The sequence below is a fragment of the Schistocerca piceifrons genome, chromosome 2 (assembly GCF_021461385.2).
Source record: "Schistocerca piceifrons isolate TAMUIC-IGC-003096 chromosome 2, iqSchPice1.1, whole genome shotgun sequence".
Taxonomy (NCBI): Eukaryota; Metazoa; Arthropoda; class Insecta; order Orthoptera; family Acrididae; genus Schistocerca; species Schistocerca piceifrons.
Genome location: NC_060139.1, coordinates 450,498,746 through 450,518,365, shown reverse-complemented (window position 1 = coordinate 450,518,365; position 19,620 = coordinate 450,498,746). Strand labels below are relative to the sequence as shown.

The following is a 19,620-nucleotide window of genomic DNA, read 5'->3' as shown; positions in this document are numbered from 1 at the left end:
GTAGTGCTGGAATGAGAACAGGGAAGGGCTGGGTGGGTGAGAAAAATGACTAATGAAGGTTGAGGCCAGGAGGGTTATATTGCAGGGAGTGTTCCCACCTGCGCAATTCAGAAAAGCTGGTGTTAGTGGGAAGTATCCATATGGCACACACTGTGAATCAGTCATTGAAATAAAGATGTTATGCTTGTGAGCGTGCACAGCAACAGAGAGGTCCACTTGTTTCTTAGCCACAGTTTGTGTAGGTTCAGTGGATGGTGGAAAACTACTGTGGGAGGGGTGGAAAGGGTAGTGCGCAGGACATTTCTCATTTCAGGGCATAATGCAATGATGTTGAAACTCTGGTGGGAGAACATAATTCAGTTGCTCCAGTCCTGGTACTGAGTTATTAGGAGTATGCTCCTCTGTGGCCAGATGGTGAGACTTCAGGAGGTTGTGGGAGACTGGAAAGATAAGGCATGGCAGATTTGTTTTTGTACAAATAATAATACAGTCTGTGGAGGTCTCAATGAGACTCTTGGTAGATTTTGAGGGGGACCGCTCATCACTGCAGATGTGACAACCACGGGTGGCTAGGCTGTATGGAAGGAACTTCTAGGTATGGAATGGGTGGCAGGTGTCAAAGAGGAGGTATTGCATGTGGTTATTAGGTTTGATATGGACACAGATACTCATGTAGCCATCTTTGGGGTGGAGGTCAACATCTAGGAAGGTGGTTTGTTGGGTTGAGTAGTACCAGATGAAGCTGTTGAGGTTCTGGAGACATGTGGACAGGATGTCCTCACCCTCGATTCAGATCACAGAGATGTCATCAGTGAATCTGAACCAGGAGAGGGGTTTGGGATTCTGGGTGTTTAGGAAGGATTCCTTGAGATGGCCCATGAATAGGTTGGCATAGGATGGTGCCATACAGGTGCCCATAGGTAAGTTTGTAGGTATTGCCTTCAAAGGAGAAGTAATTGTGGGTGGGGATATAGTTGGTCATGGCAACGAGAAAGGAGATTTTTGGTTTGGAATCTGTCAGGCTAGCATCCCTCCTTCCACAATGACCTCCATCTTTCATATTCTGCCAATCCTTATCTCTCAACAATATAGTCCTGCAAAACCATATTAACCAAGATCAAACCTCCTTGCAATACCCTCTCTCCATCCATAAAATTCTCCTGCTATGCGATCCAAATTCCTGGAACCCATAACACACATTGAAACTCTTGCCCTCCAGGAACTAGAGCAACATGCACAACACCAGCTCAAAAAACTCTCCATCCTGCTCAATTTCTACTCCCACTTTAGAGTACCACTGTCCACCACCTCTACAACAACCTTCAAACCTCTCCCACATCCCCTAAAACCTGACAAACCCTGTCTCACAGACCTACAATATTTACTCCACTCTCCAAAACTCCCCCCTGCCTCCACACAGAATCCAGAGCCTAAACAGATCCAAAACACAGTCATGAATCCTTCCTCCAGAAGCCTTAGCTCTACAGAAATATCAGTTCTTTCCAAAGGCCTCATCTTTTGCCCCACTCCGAAATTCAGTCATGCAGGACTTTTTAAAGATCTTCTCTCCTTCCCCCAGTCCTTATAATGGAAACACTTTTTGCCACCAACCCTACCAATCAGACTCAACAAAAGACCAACATTAAACCCTGCCTGACTCAGTTCATCTCTCAATCCAACTGTGATCCATCCCCACAGCCTCCAAATTACCCCCTGTTAACTTTCCATAATTTCTTAGCCTTAAACCTTGCCTCACCATTGTTCCCAAAATCCCTCAACATGCAAACTAACCTTATGTTCTCAGAAAGCCCACCATCTAAAAACTGATCCCAACCTTATGATCCTACCTGCAGACAAAGGATCCACCGTTGTTGTTTTTAAGCACAAGGATTCTGTGACAGAAGGACTCTGCCAGCTGTCAGATACATCCACCTACAAACCTTCCCATCATTCCAGAAATCCAGCAGGATCTCCAGTCTCTCCTCAGATCCTTAGGCCCATCCCAGAACGTCTCCCCAGTGTCCATCTCTCTGCTCACCCCTACCACTCCCAACACTCTTACTTCCTACATTCTTCTAAGTCCATTAACCCAACCATCCAGAATTCCCCTTTGTGGCTGGTTATTGTGCCCCCCATGAGAGAATCTCTGCTCTCATAGACCAACATGATCTGCCTTTTTCCCAGAAGCTACTCTCCTATATAGAAGATACCAACCATTTCCTCCACTGACTCTCCACAGTTCCTGTCCCTTTACCACACGGTGCCCTGCTCGTCATGCTTGACGCCACCTTTCTTTACACTAACGCCCCTAATGAAAATGGCCTTACTGCTGTTGAAAACTAAGTTTGTCAATGCCCAATGGATTCCAAACCAACAATCTTCTTCCTAGTCACTGTGACGAACTATATCCTCACCCACAGTTACTTCTCCTTTGAAGGCATAACCTACAAACAAATCACGGGTGCAGCTATGGGCGCCTGCATGGCACCATCCTATGCTAACATATTAATGGACCATCTAGAGGAATCTTTCCTGAACACCCAGAATCTCAAACCCCTTCCCTGGTTCAGATTCATTGATGACATCTTTGTGATCTGAATTGAGGATGAGGACACCCTATCCACATTCCTCCAGAATCTCAACAGCTTCTCTCCCAATTTCTTCACCTTATAATGTTCCACTCAGATTGTTGCATTTAACTTAATTTTCTATTGCCTGGAGTTCATTTGATGAAAGAATATAACACTTTCCAACTTCACAAAATTTATTGACAACTGAACTGCATACTCGTCACATTAACAAAAACATACTCGTCACATTAACAAAAACACAGACTGACATACTTCACAGATCTTTTTGACTGACTGACAAAACAACAACTCAACAACTGACTCTCTCGTAGCATCACTGCTCTGCATTGTATAGAATTTTAACAATAAGTTTCAAAATAACCCATTATTAAATTTGCACAATTTCAAAGTTACAATTGAAATTTACAAAATGTAAAGAAACTGATGTTACAGCTGAATAAGGTATAAAATACAATATTAATTGACATAATTTTTATAGTATCATCACTAGTTTTAAATATGAAAATTGATCTGAACTTTAATTACAATAATGTCTCTTGTATTATTTTAGTTACGTAATTAATTACAGTTAAGATTTGGTTACTAACATTCAATGACAGTACAAATCTTGTGCTTTATCTGATTACATGCGTAAAATTAACAAATAAGGCCTCAAATTCTGAAAATTGGAAAATTGTTTGATGTAAACAATTGGAGAGTTAATTAGAAATGTAATTACAAAGGATATTAATTACAGAGTAGGACATACAAATAGATAACAAATGAAAATACATCGCTTGGTAATAACTTTTAAGCTGTTTCTCAAAATAATGAGGTTCTCTGTGTCAACCCACCAGTCAACTGCAATTAAGGTAATTAGAGGCAGCAGCCACGTATTCCAACATTTCCACAGTTTCTTAATATTTGCTGCCAGATATTTTACACTTCAGTTTCTTGATTAAACATCTGACTCAGCACCTGTACATAATTTTGTTAATGCCAACAATCCCCTGACAAACATGATAATATATGTCCTTCCAGTACATTCTGTATGCTTTCACAATGAATATCAAGTGTTTTAGCAAATTGGACAGCCACACGTGCAAGTCCCTAGGAAGCACTGACTCGTCCAACAGCCACTCAGATGCATACAAAAAAGGTGGTATCAGTCTCTTCATTAGAGTCTTGGGGAAGGCTGTACCATTACAAGCTGGTCCTACTGAACCCAGCAAACCACCTTCCTAGATGTTGACTTCCACCTCAAAGGTGGATACATCAATATCTCTGTCCATATCAAACCTATTAACCACATGCAATACCTCCACTTTAACAGCTGTCACCCATTCCCTACCAAGAAGTCCCTTCCACGTAGCCTAGCCATCCATGCTCGTTGCATCTGCAGTGACAAGTGGTCCCTCTCGAAATGTACTGAGGTTCTCACTGAGGCATTCACATTGCAAAATTATCTACCCAACCTTGTACAAAAACAAATCTCCTTAACTGAGTACCACTCAGTACTTGAGCCACTGAATTACATTCTCTGCCAGGGTTTCAACTACCTCACATCGTGCCCTGAAATGAGAAATGTCTTGCCCGCTATCCTTCCTACCCCTCCCACAGTGGTATTCCACTGCCCACTGAATCTACTCAATATACCCATCCATCCCTACACAACCACTGCTCCCAGCCCCTTATGTCATTGCTCATATCCCTGTAATAGACCTTGATGTAAGGCATGTCTCATACATCCTCCCACTACTCCAGTCCAGTCACAAACATCAACTGTCATATCAAAGGCAGGGCTACCTGTGAAACCAGTCATGTAATCTATCAGCCAAGCTGCAACCAATGTGCTGCATCCAGTAAGTTGTCTGTCCACATGAATGGCCACCAACAAACTGCGGCTAAGAAACAAGTGGACCACTCTGTTGCTGGGCACACTGCCAGACATGACATACTTCATTTCTATGACTGACTCACAGTGTGTGCCATATAGATCTTTCCCATCAACATCACCGTTTCTGAACTGAGCAGATGGGAACTCTCCCTGCAGTATATCCTACATTCCCATAACCCTCCTGGCCTCAGCCTCTGTTACTCATTTTTTTCAGCTATCCAGCCCCTTCACTGTTTTCATTCCAGGACTGCACAGCCCTCATACTACCAATGCACCCAGTTGTTTTAGTTCTCTCCTTTTCTGCTACTGCCTCCCCCCCCTTCCCTTCCCCCATGTCTCCCCTGCCCTCTGTCTCATCTCCTGACTGCACCTAGCTTCTCTAACCTCTCTCCACCTTGTCACTGTGCACTCTCCAGCAGCACTTCACTGTTCTCCAACCCTATCCTGCTATCCCTCTCCTCCCTGCCCCAGCCCTCTCCTTACCGCCACCCAGTTGTCGTTCCCCATCATGCACTATTGCTGTTGCTCACTGTGTGGCTTCAGCTGTCAGAGGTTGCAGTCATGTGTGTGTGTGTGTGTGTGTGTGTGTGTGTGTGTGTGTGTGTGTGTGTGTGTGTGTGTGTGTTCTTTTTGACAAAGGCCTTGTTGGCAGAAGGCTTATATTGTTGTGCCTATCTATGACTCAGCATCTCTGCTGTATGGTGAGTAGCAATTTTCTTTTTCATAATATTATCATTATTAAAGCCCAGATTTTCCATTATTTATCTATAAATAATGCATATGTGTATGTAAAATGACAAAATCCAGAAAAGAAATTTTTCTATGGGTGAGGGAATAAAAAAATACTTAAGTGTAATTTGTCTAACAGTGATTTAAATATAATATCTGTTCAGCAGTTTAGCCTCTATTCATTATATGAAGCTAATGTACATACTGCAGTCTCAAATGAAATAAAAACCTACACTAAGTGGAACTGAAAGTGTTACGTTATGAACAGCTTGACTGTACCCTACCAAACTTACACTATACTATATCCATGAAAGTGGCATATGTTGATTAAAAATTTTATCCTTATTTAATCTTACCTTTAATACAGAAAAAAAGCATTCCTATAGATATATGATGTATACTGGCTGTATGTAAAATTGCCTGGAAGTTTTCTGTTGGTGATCACAACACAGCATGCCAAGAGGATGAGCAAATGCAGCTTATCACTACCATGGTGGTAAGAGTCATACTGCACTACTCTGGAATGGAAGCAAACACCTGTCAAATGTCATCTTGAGGAATTTATTGCCTGGCTGGAATACATGCTATGTTAGTTCCTTAAACTGTTAGTTGGAGGATGGTATGAAAGTATACATCTTCATATCATAGCTGCTCCATGGGTGACAAATTAGGTGACCAGGCAGGCTAGTTAAGAATCTTTACTCCTGTCAAAGCATTTGTGGTGTCAACTGCAATTAGGGCCATTTGATGCCCTGGCCATGAAGTGTGTGACAATGGGGCTTACCATTTTCGCTGCTACTGACAAGCAATCAACCACTCTTCAACAATCATCAAATCAGTTCTTAGTGCATCCAAGAGTTCATCGCACCATGAATCCAGGAAAAGGAGAGACTTGAGTATCAACAATCACAGGCTGTTTCCTTTGCCATTAACTGTATGACTGCAAGAGTATCAATTTTAATTACTGCAAGCAGAAATGAGGCCCATTAATGAATACTACAAAGTACCACTCAGTGTCTCACTTGACTATGGCTCTGTACTCTGTTGTAACAGCTCAGGCTCTTACCTAGCTTCCATTATCTTTTATTTTTCCACAATAGTTTGAAGTAAAACTTAGTCTGTTATGTATGTCCGGATTTCAGCTGTTGTCATTCATCCATTTGTCAGAGCCACTTGGACAACCCTATGATCTTCTGATGTAGTCCTTCTGAAAGAATCCATGCCCACTAGTTTTGCCACATTGTTTTTCTGAGTACATCTCATTCCGCTCATTTTGCAGCCATTGCACTAGAGAAAACTCTCTTGTGTGATCTATCAGTATGATGCTCCTATTTCCTTCAGTGTGGCAAAAAGTCTTGATGAACTGACACAACATATATTTCTGGTTGGGAATAAATCACCAAAGGTGACATTTATAGTCTGTTTGCTTCCATACCACTGTGAGTATGAGAGTGTATACTTATTCATGGGGGTCACACCTCATATTGCTGTCAATGATGAACATCAGTTCTAAATAGATTGAAAGTTAAAATAATTCAATACCCATTATGTCATGAACATCATGAATGTCGATAAAAAAATGAGTTAGTGCAGCTTGCTGTAATTCTTTCTGTTTTTATTTCAAGAATAAAAATTTTTATGTTGCTTTAAAAATCTACTCCCATTCTTAAAATGTGTAATAACTTATTTATGTCAGTGTTTCTTCACTACAGAAACATGTTATTACTATTTCAGTTATATGAGTAGGAACACCCTATTGTATGATAAATAAGAAAGCACTGTGTATAACATACTTTGCAGTGGCTGTTATAAGCATATTCCAGCAACATGTGGTTGTCGAAATGTACAAGCTGAAAGCAAATGCTGAATGACAAAAAACTGGTGGAACATCATTGAGACATAATTGGTATTCTAAGAAAGCCTTATGATGTTTATTGTTTTAGGAATGCATGGGAGTGAGGACTTCCTTTCAGCTTCAGTGTTCTGCAGAGAAAAAATCAATCCATATCTTTACATTTATGCTTTGTCAGTGGTGATGTTACACAGACAAGATACCAAAAACATTACACTACCAACGATTGTGGAGATTTTTCCTGACAAGTATGTAGCTGGAGGAATTTTTCCTAGAGCGAGACAAGAGGCGAATGCTGTGCCTGATGGTTCTAGGGTATGTAAAACAGTTTTCTTATCTTATCTCACCTTTACAGTACAGTTTAAATTTCCCTTTTGGATTTCAGGCATGAGAAATAGACACGTAATTGTTCAGAAAGTTGGAGTATATCCCTCTCCCCCCCCTCCCACCCCCTTCCCCCATCTCTATCTCTCTCTCTCTCTATCTCTCTCTCTCTCTCTCTCTCTCTCTCTCACACACACACACACACACACACACACACACACACACACATGCACACACAGAAACAGAAACACACAAACACTAACATACAATCCTCCAGCTCCTTTGACATTGACTCTTTATGATGTGGTAGCTTGGGTGTATGGATGTTAGGGTAGAAGGAAGGATTGTGGCAAATGATAGTTAGGATGTGTGGTGCAAGAAGGAGGAGGTAAGTTATTTGAATAAAGGAGATGGAAGACTGGTGGATTTCAATGACAAACTGAGGATTAATCATTGCAAAACTGAGTCCATGAAGCGTGAGAGGATGAGAAAGAAAGAGAGAGAGAGTGTTAGAGATTGGCTATGTGATATGAATGCTTTCATACGTGACACTACTTGTGGACATATGATTGGACTACAATACAATGAGGTGTGTAGGTACAAGGCACAGAAATTCCACCATCATTATACACAAGGACCTGTGAGATTCATGGTGGAGAGCAAGCATATTATAGGAATGGGCTACGCAATATCCTGGTCCATCCCATCTACATCCAATTCTGTAAAATGCTGTAAAGTGCATGACAGAAGGCCCTTAGTATTGCTAAACATGTTAGAATTTCTTCCCATTCCAGTAGCATGCAGAGGGCAAGTGGAATGACTGCTTAAACACCTTTGTGCATGTGTAATTAGCCTGCCCATGTTTTCACAGATTCTTCTGAAGTGGTGTGCAAGGGGCTGAAGAATATCTCTAGATTCCTCACCCTGGTTCGTGGAAATTTGTAGGTAGGTTTTTGTAGGGTAGTGAACACCTATCTTCAGTGGCTACCACCTCAGGTTTTTCAGCATTGCTATGACATTCTCCCATCTGGTGATTTGATGGAAATATTAAGTTTTATTTGATTCTATAATTTTTAATTCTATAACTTTTTTGAAACAAATATTAGCCCCAGAGAATCGTGTTAAGTATACAAGAGATGTTCTAGTATCTCCAGTTCAGTATAACTGTACCATTTTCAGCCTGTTATGCAACAGAGGCCACCTGACATTTGACTGGAATACGAACTGTGCTAGGGTCCATCATTTCAAGAGATGTAGTCTACGTCTACATTTATACTCTGCAAGCCACCCAACGGTGTGTGGTGGAGGGCACTTTATGTACCACTGTCATTACCTCCCTTTCCTGTTCCAGTTGTGTATTGTTCGCGGGAAGAACAACTGCCGGAAAGCCTCCATGTGTGCTCGAATCTCTCTAATTTTACATTCGTGATCTCCTCAGGAGGTATAAGTAGGGGGAAGCAGTATATTTGATACCTCATCCAGAAATGCACCCGCTCAAAGCCTGGACAGCAAGCTACACTGCGAAGCAGAGCGCCTCTCTTGCAGAGTCTGACACTTGAGTTTGCTAAACATCTCCGTAATGCTATCAGTCTTACCAAATAACCCTGTGACAATATGTGCCTCTCTTCTTTGGATCTTCTCTATCTCCTCTGTCAACCCAACCTGGGACAGATCCCACACTGATGAGCAGTACTCAAGTATAGGTCAAAAGAGTGTTTTGTAAGCCACCTCATTTGTTGATGGACTACATTTTCTAAGGACTCTCCCAGTGAATCTCAACCTGGCACCCGCCTTACCAACAATTAATTTTATATGATCATTCCACTTCAAATCGTTCCATATGCATACTCCCAGATATTTTACAGAAGTAACTGCTTCCAGTGTTTGTTCCGCTATCATATAATCATACAATAAAGGATCCTTCTTTCTATGTATACGCAGTACATTATATTTGTCTATGTTAAGTGTCAGTTGCCACTCCCTGCACCAAGTACCTATCCGCTGCAGATCTTCTTGCATTTTGCTGCAATTTTATAATGCTGCAACTTCTCTGTATACTACAGCATCATCCATGAAAAGCCACATGGAACTTCCGACACTATCTACTAGGTCATTTATATATATTGTGAAAAGCAATGGTCCCATAACACTCCCCTGTGGCACACCAGAGATTACTTTAATGTCTGTAGACATCTCTCCATTAAGAACAACATGCTGTGTTCTGTTTGCTAAAAACCCTTCAATCCAGCCACACAGCTGGTCTGATATTCCATAGGCTCTTACTTTGTTTATCAGGCGACAGTGCGAACTGTATCGAACGCCTTCCAGAAGTCAATGAAAATGGCATGTACCTGGGAACCTGTATCTAATATTTTCTGGGTCTCATGAATAAATAAAGTGAGGTGGGTCTCATATGATCGCTGTTTCCAGAATCCATGTTGATTCCTGCAGAGTAGATTCTGGGTTTCCAGAAATGACATGATACGCGAGCAAAAAACATGTTCTAAAATTTCACAACAGATCAATGTCAGAGATATATGCCTATAGTTTTGCACATCTGCTCGACAACCCTTAAACTGGAACTACTTGTGCTCTTTTCCAATCATTTGGAACCTTCCGTTCCTCTAGAGACTTGTGGTACATGGCTGTTAGAAGGGGGGCAAGTTCTTTTGCATACTCTGTGTAGAATCAAATTGGTATCCCGTCAGGTCCAGTGGACTTTCCTCTGTTGAGTGATTTTAGTTGCTTTTCTATTCCTTGGACACTTGTTTCGATGTCAGTCATTTTTTCGTTCATGCGAGGATTTAGAGAAGCAACTACAGAACGGTCTTCCTCTGTGAAACAGCTTTGGAAAAAGGTGTTTAGTATTTCAGCTTTATGCATATCATCCTCTGTTTTAATGCCATTATCATCCCAGAGTGTCTGGATATGCTGTTTCGATCCACTTACTGATTTAACATAAGACCAGAACTTCCTAGGATTTTCTGTCAAGTCGGTACATAGAATTTTTCTTTCAAATTCACTGAATGCTTCACGCATAGCCCTCCTTACACTAACTTTGTCTTGAGAGGTTTTGGCTGCGTTTAAATTTGCAGTGAAGCTCTCTTTGCTTTTGCAGTAGTTTCCTAACTTTGTTGTTGAACCACGGTGGGTTTTTCCTATCCCTCACAGTTTTACTTGGCATGTACCTGTCTAAAACGCATTTTACGATTGCCTTGAACATTTTCCATACACACTCAACATTGTCAGTGTCGGAACAGAAATTTTCGTTTTGATCTGTTAGGTAGTCTGAAATCTGCCTCCTATTACTCTTGCTAAACAGATAAACCTTTATCCCTTTTTTTATATTCCTATTTACTGCCATATTCAGGAATGCTGCAACAGCCTTATGATCACTGATTCCCTGTTCTGCACTTACAGAGTTGAAAAGTTCGGGTCTGTTTGTTATCAGTGGGACCAAGATGTTATCTCCACGAGTCAGTTCTCTGCTTAATTGCTCAAGGTAATTTTTGGATAGTGCACTCAGTATAATGTCACTCGATGCTCTGTTCCTACCACCCGTCCTAAACATCTGAGTGTCCCAGTCTATATCTGGTAAATTGAAATCTCCACCTAAGGCTATAACATGCTGAGGAAATTTGTGTGAAATGTATTCCAGATTTTCTCTTAGTTGTTCTGCCACTAATGCTGCTGAGTCGGGAGGTTGGTAAAAGGAGCCAATTATTAACCTAGCTCGGTTGTTGAGTATAACCTCCACCCATAATATTTCACAGTAACTATCCACTTCTATTTCACTAAAGGATAAACTACTACTAACAGTGACAAACACGCCACCACTGGTTGCATGTAATCTATTCTTTCTAAACACCATCTGTGGCTTTGTAAAAAATTTGGCCAGCTTTCTGTACCTATAATGATTTCAGTTTTGGTGCTTTCTGTCAGCACTTGAAGTTCCGGTACTTTACCAATGCAGCTTCGACAGTTTACAATTACAATACCGATTGCTGCTTGGTCCCCGCATGTCCTGACTTTGCCCCGCACCCTTTGAGGCTGTTGCCCTTTCTGTACTTCCCCAAGGCCATCTAACCTAAAAAAACTGCCCAGTGCATGCCACACAACCCCTGCTACCCATGTAGCTGCCCGCTGTGTGTAGTGGACTCCTGACCTATCCAGCAGAACCTGAAACCCCACCACCATATGATGCAAGTCGAGGAATCTGCAGCCCACACGGTCACAGAACTGTCTCAGCCTCTGATTCAGACCCTCCACTCAGCTCTGAACCAAAGGTCTGCAGTCAGTCCTGTTGAAGATGCTGCAGATGGTGAGCTCTGCTTCCATCCCACTAGCGAGACTGGCAGTCTTCACCAAATCAGATAGCCACTGGAAGCCAGAGAGGGTTTCCTCCAATCCACAGCGACACACATCATTGGTGCCAACATGAGCGACCACCTGCAGATGGGTGCAACCTGTACCCTTCATGGCATCCTAAAGGACCCTTTCCATATCTGGAATGACTTCCCCCGATATGCACATGGAGTGCAAATTGGTTTTCTTCCCCTCCCTTGCAGCCATATCCCTAAGGGGCTCCATTACACGCCTGATGTTGGAGCTCCCAACTACCAGTAAGCTCACCCTTTGTGACTGCCCGGATCTTGCAGACTGAGGGGCAACCTCTGGAACAGGACAAGCAGCCATGTCTGGCCAAAGATCAGTATCAGCTGGAGACAGAGCCTGAAACCAGATCTTCAGACCTCTGGAATGTCTTCTGCCCCCTGCCACACCTTGAGATGACCTCCCACTCTACCACAGGTGAGGAGGCAGCCTCAATGTGGGCAGTATCCTGGACAGCCACAGCTGGAGTCTGATCGGGGGATGCGTGGGACGAGCTGGCCATCCCAACAAAGCCCCTGTCTGGACCCCCACAGTGATGGCCATTGGCAACAGCCTCAAGCTGTGTGACCGAAGCCAACACTGCCTGAAGCTGGGAGTGAAGGGATGCCAACTCAGCCCACATCCAAACACGGCAGTCACAGTACATTTTTCCTAAAAGATTGAGCTGAAAGGACAATAATGGAAGTGTCATGACAGTAGTCCAGAGATGCTATTGAGACAGCCAAGAAGTTCACCATTTGCATTTATTCTTTGTATTTACTGGATGCCAAGGTTTTCATGTTGTTTCTTCAAGAGAAAAGAAATGTACAGTTTTTGTTCAATACAAACTAACAATCTAGTTGTTATGGAATATAGAGAAATGTTATGTTGGTGACCCCTTACTAAGAAAATGAAGAATACACTTCAAGTCACCAAAAAAATAATTTTCTTATAATGAAGTCGGAACAACATGAAGGTATGAGGAACTGTCATCTGCTTCACAGATGAACAACTTTACTACATCAACAAGAAGTGTGACTAAAACATTATGTTTGTTGAAATTTTGGTCTAGGCTATGGTAAGAATGGTTCATAAAAGCTGAGAACATTTTCCAGCAAAATAATTTGAGCAGAGACAGTGGCAAGTCAAGCTATATTTTTGCAGATATGGATCAAGAGCTAGTGAAAATAGTGCAAGAGCTCATCACAAAGCCATTTCTTAAGCAGTCTAATCAAAATTTCAAACACATAGTCAATAAATGCTTGGCAATACTCAAGGAGCAATGCATGCAGCATGGTTTGTCTGAGGAACCAATCAGAGTTCGTACTGTGTCAGAATTACTGCAGAATTTGTACAACTTAGTAGGACATCGCTTATTTTTGGATGAAACATTACATACCTTTTTGGTTAGCTGTCTCTGAACAAATATCAGACTCTCACTAGCGACCCACAATGATCTGTTACTGTCAGAATTGGTGGAAAAAGCTGACACAGATTTCCAGTTTTCACCAGCAACACAAGCCCAAAAGAAGTGTGTTACATTTAAGGAGCATCAGAGGAAAGATCCCATGAGGACAGCACAGGTGGTCAGAAAGTGGAAGCCACACGTATAGAAACTAAAAAAGAATACAATAAATTATTTGTAATCTTGAGGGATTTGTAGCACATTACGGTGTTAGAGGAAAAATGTATCACTAGTCAGCACATGAAGGGGAGACAGTTTTCTCAACTGTACATTCACAAGCCACATTTTAGCAGGGAGGATTTGGTGGTATGCTGCTGGTATCACAGCAGGTTCACTGAGCAGACTAAGAAGTACGAATAGCCATGCAGGTACCCAAATGACAAGAGCAGTTGATATGGGGTATTATCAGCTATCAGCTATGATCTTATCGCCCTGAAAAGTTCAATAATGAGCAGGAGCAGTACAATATAACTGTCACCTGAAGTACTAACAAACAAGACAGTAATATTAAAGAGAAGGTTGTGTATCAATGATGCAACTCAAGCAGTTGTGTACACTGAAGGCTGCAAGCAAGATGATGATACAGAAGTTCAGAACAACTTGAGCATCAGTGAGACTGAGTCCTGAAACTCAGGAAGGATGGAATTGCATTTTGACTGCACTCACTCACCTCATCTTGGGGTTAGGTTTCCTGGAATGTTTCATGTAATCAACAACTAATCACTAGTGGTTTTTCCATTCAAGGTTCCTGCTACCAACGTCAAGGAGTTACAAACAACAACAAAAACCACAGGCAAGGATGAGGACACATTTCAATGAATAATGTTCTATGACTGGGCCCACCACCTAACACCTTGAAAGTATGCAGCAGCCAAACAACACTTCGATAGATGGCGGGACGCGGCATTGTTCATCATGTGGACAGCCCCTGGGTGCTGTCAGTACGAACTTCTGGGGTACAAAATAACAACAGAAAGTATAAGGTCTCTTCCAGATCTTGTACAGGCAATATAAAATATGCACCATACAGAAATGTGTCAAGAGTGACATAATTTTTGGGAATGATAAATTTTTTCCAATGTCATTTACCAAATGTCAAAGAGATTCAAGAACCCCTTAATTCAGTGCTGGCAGGCAAATATACTATTGATAAACATCCAGTGCCATGGTCACAGCAGATGGCAGGAGCTTTCTCCAAGCTTAAGCATTCTTTAGCATTGATTACTCTGTCATGCCATCTTAGTTATACTGCAGGATGACCCTAACAGCTGACACAGGCCAGCATGCCACTGGTGTGCCAATGGAGCAACAGGTAGCAGGAGAGTGGCAGCTGCTAGTATTCTTTTCAATGAAGTTTATGCCAGGTTAGACTTGATGATCAGCCATCAACAAGGAGCCACTAGTGATGTATGAAGCAGTAAAATATTAGAGGTAGAGGCTAGAGCCTTTGTTATTTATATAGACCACCATCCATTTGTCAATGCCTTTAAGAGGATCATCCAAGTGAGCCCCCTGTGTCACATTAGACGTTTGGAATGCATAGGACAATTTACAATGGACATACAACACATTAGTGGTCATAATAACATAGTGGCAGACTGTATATCATAAACTTATATGACAATACAGTATGTTTCATAGTTAGCTACTGCTTTGGCACAAAAAGTGGACAAGGAGCTGCAAGGATTAAAGTAAGACAGAGATTCAGGTTATGAACTGAAAGAAATTCTCACTACATTCCCCTGCAATATCACAGGACCATATTTCACATGTTTCATGACTTTTCACATCCAGGAATTTGTGCCTCAGCGTGCACAGTGCAGCACTTCACTTGGCCATTTACAGACAAGTGTTAACAACTGGCAAAAGATTAATTACAGTACCAACAATGTAAAGTTGGACAGCATGTTTCTGCACCTATTGGTGACATCATTATGTCAGCAATAAGATTTACCAATATACATGTGTACATCATGGGACCTTTACCATCTTCAGAAGGATATAAGTACCTACTGACAATGATCAATCACTCTACAAGATGGCCAGAAGCTATACCAACTATGGTCATCTTGGCTGAGATAGTGTCTAGAAACTTTTTCAATGTATGAATCACCAATTTGGAGTCCTGTCCACAGTGGTAACTGACTGTGCATGTCAGTTTGAGAGTGATCTTTTTTCAGAGCTCATGAGATTATGTGGAATCTCCCATCTGCAGACTGTAGGCTACCATCCTGCCAGTGATGGCATAGTAGAAAAACTACAGAGGACTCCAAGCTGCACTGATGTGCTGCTAAGAGCCATGGACCAAAGCATTTCTGGTAGTGCTACTTGGGTTATGAACTGCTGCAGAAACAGTTACTAATCCTCCAAGTCAGTTGGTTTTTGGCCAGCAGATTATTCATATTCCTGCCCACTAATAGAGCTACAAAATATAATAATACCTTCAGGTTGTATGTTACAAGACTTCTTACATAAATTGCCACATTCAATGCAAAAGCTTCATCCACAAGTGTATATTCTTTACGGTACAACATCTATATTTATTTGTAAGGACGTTAATCAGTGTTCCTAAGTATGGTTACAAGCAAATGCATTCAGACCACCATCTTGCCCACCATATGTGGGACCTTAGCGGGTCTTGGAGCATAATACTCATAATTTTTTTATAGAGCAGCAAAACAAGGCCATGACAATATCTATAGAGAGGCTAAAGCCAGTGTATATGACACAAGAAGAGAATGGCAGTGCTGCCTACAGCACATGCAACCACAGACAGTCAGTATGGTGGAAAGGCATTAACACCTGACAGTACAAAAGTTTTTAAAACTGATGAGATATGCATCAAGAGGAGGAGTACAAGCAGCCAGCTGATCATGCAATTATGGTGCCTGTAGAGATTAGCAATGAAAGTCATCCCTCAGTGCTCCTACACACTAGATGCCTCAGCTGTGAGTCAACCACAACCACGTGGACATCAACCAAGACCACGGTCACTGATTATGCAAGTGGAGATGCATAATGTGACACCTTGGTCAATGAATGACTGGACCTAATAGAGGAGAGTTCTCCCAAATTGGACATCAAATTTATCCTATGTTTTTTAGGTTCCAGGTGCAGCAGGTTTCCATAAGAAGATTTGTATGGTCAGGAAGAGGAAATAACAGCAAGGTTCTGCAGAGTGTCACCACACAGTAGTAACTTCATGGCCCACATTGAGAAATGTGTGTGTGTGTGTGTGTGTGTGTGTGTGTGTGTGTGTGTGTGTGTGTGTGTGGTTCAAAAAATGGTTCAAATGGCTCTGAGCACTATGGGACTTAGCTTCTGAGGTCATCAGTCCCCTAGAACTTAGAACAACTGAAACCTAACTAACCTAAGGACGAAACTTCCTGGCAGATTAAAACTGTGTGCCCGACCGAGACTCGAACTCGGGACCTTTGCCTTTCGCGGGCAAGTGCTGTACCATCTGAGCTACTGAAGCACGACTCACGCCTGGTACTCACAGCTTTACTTCTGCCAGTATCTCGTCTCCTACCTTCCAAACTTTACAGAAGCTCTCCCGTGAAACTTGCAGAACTAGCACTCCTGAAAGAAAGGATATTGCAGAGACATGGCTTAGCCACAGCCTGGGGGAGGTTTCCAGAATGAATCATTCTGGTAACCTAAGGACATCACACACATCCATGCCCGAGGCAGGATTCGAACCTGTGACCATAGCAGTCGCATGGTTCCAGACTGTAGCGCCTAGAAGCTCTCGGCCACCAGCGGCTGGCATGTGTGTGTGTGTGTGTTTGTGTGCCCCCCCCACCCCTGCTGTGGTAATGTACTACAGTGATATGTGGATGGTCAAGAGTCGACAGTAGTCAAGAGATGGTACTGAGGCAGCCAAGTAGATTAGGACTTACATTTATTCTTAGTATTTACTGGTTGTCAAGGTTTTAATGTTGTTTTTCTCAAGAGAAAATAAATTTTCGGTTTTCATTTGATATGAACTAGTTATCTAGTAATTACAGAATATAGAGAACTGCTACAACAGTACCAGTATTTAGTGCTGCTTCTTGTTGATCTGTTGTAATATCAGTGTGACCTCTACAGTATTAGTTGACAGTTATTTCACGGTCACCTTGAAATGCTCCCAACTCAACTTACAATGGTACAGTAAACTGGAAATGCATCATCAGTAGCTTACTACAATAACTCCTGAAATGAATATACAGTATTTCCATGTGACACTTTGAAATTTTGAATATGTGCTGTCCCTATACATGAAGATTTTTCTAGATGATACAACCCCCAACAACATTTAAGTACTTGTGTTGCTGGCAGAAGAGCCAACACCATGTCGCTAGAGGAGGCCGAAATGCACGCGTTTAAGCTCACGCAAACTGGCGTGAGGTCTGGAACAGGACAATGTAATTAATATAGCCAATAAGGTACGTTGCTGCTGGAATACTTAACTTTAATCCATAATTGGTGTACATCGCTCTTGATGGTACATGTTTTATAATCTCAATATTAACTGGTAATGGCGCCTTGCTAGGTGGTGGCCTTTAAATCGGACACGGTCCATTAGTATACGCCGGACCCACGTGTCGCCACTGTCAGTGATTGCAGACCAAGCGCCGCCACATGGCAGGTCTAGAGAGACATCCTAGCACTCGCCTCAGCTGTACAGCAGACTTTGCTAGCGATGCTACACTGACAAATACGCTCTCATTTGCCGAGACAATAGTTAGCATAGCCTTCAGCTACGTCATTTGCTACGACCTAGCAAGGCGCCATTACCAGTTAATACTGAGATTATAAAACATGTACCGTCAAGAGCGATGTACACCAATTATGGATTAAAGTTAAGTACTCCAGCAGCAACGTACCTTATTGGCTATATTAATTACATTGTCCTGTTCCAGACCTCACGCCAGTTTGCGTGAGCTTAAACGCGTGGATTTCGGCCTCCTCTAGCAACACGGTGTTGGCTCTTCTGCCAACACATCATGTGTAACACAAGCAAGTTAGAATAATCAGTCACTGCCATATAAATAAGTTCATAGAAAGTGCAAAATTACAATATATTCATCATTCACCACAAAATCGGTTGATGATATTTTTGTAATATGGATACATTCAACATGAAATAGCCTTGGTTGATAAATATGGACAGTCATTCAATGGCAAGAAACAAATCAAAAGAATTAGCCTCAATTCACAGACAAATATAGCCTTAATTAAATTTAAAACTCATTTTACATGAAATTCTTCAGATAAAAATATATTACTGTATTAAGTTAGTGGTGTGAAATTTTGGACAAAAAACAGTTGCATTTAGCTCCTGTCCTAAAATCAAAATATTAGAGTCCAGATGAGCTAAAAATGGGAAAATATGTGCAAATTTAAAGTGATGCATTGTATTTGTCTTGCTACTTGCTTAATTACTCATAGATATATTTGTCTTACTAGTTGCATAATAATTCATAGACATATAGTATTGCACAGAGTCTCCATTTCTGTACTTCTCTTTTTCTATTAAAACTCAAATAAACAAATTAGCTCATATTAGTATGAACAAATAGTTTATTTACTTGATTTATGCTGGTTCCATATTTGTTGCTCTGTAAACTGTCATGTGCATCTACAGTATCATTTTTCTGATGCAAATATGCTATACTAAACTACCTGAGGTATTTATAACGTAAAAATACCTGTGGTGCAATTCAGAGTGACAAAATTTAAGTTCTGTGGATCAATATTTTGCAAACACAAATGTAATTGAAAACCAGGAAGAATTTTCACTCTGCTGTGGAATGTGCACTGATCAGACTCTTGCTAGTACACTAAAACTGTGTACCAGACTGGAACCCAAAGTTGGTACTTCCACTAGCAGTTGTTCTACCAACTGAGCTATTCAGGCAGGACTCTCATCCTGCCCTCACAGCTTTTCTTCTAACAATATCTCTTCTCCTTCTTTCCAAACTTAATAAAAGTTCTTGCGCATATCTTACAACACTAGAATGTCTAAAAGAAAGTGTACTTCAGGGAAATTGCTTCCCCAAAGCTTAGAGGATTGTCTCCAGAGTGAATTTTCATTCTGCAGCAAAGCATGTTCTGATTTGAAACTTCCTTGTAGATTAAAACTGTGTGCTGGATTGAGACTTTAACATGGGACCTTTGTCTTTTGTGGCCAAGTGCTCTGTGTGGCCAAGTGCTCTGCCAACTGAGAAGCCAAGTGTGACTTATGATCTGGCTTTGCACCCTTACTTCTGTCAGCAAAGGTCCCAGGTCCAAGTCTCAGTCTGTCACACAGTTTTAATCTGCCAGGAACTTTTGTTGCTTAAAACCCTTTATTCCTTACAGTAATATATTCATAAACATTAAGAAACTGTCTTCCTTTATTCATCATAGGTGTGGTTAGTTCTGC

General features: G+C 41.5%; 1 protein-coding gene across 1 annotated transcript in view; it reads left to right on the top strand.

Annotated features, from left to right (window-relative positions):
* Positions 1-19,620, top strand: part of LOC124777651 (phenoloxidase 2-like) — a 175,253-nt gene that overhangs the window by 27,328 nt on the left and 128,305 nt on the right. The window contains exon 3 of the mRNA XM_047253131.1: positions 7,140-7,363. Coding sequence (XP_047109087.1) covers positions 7,140-7,363 — 224 coding nt within the window. The remainder of the gene's footprint in view (positions 1-7,139; positions 7,364-19,620) is intronic.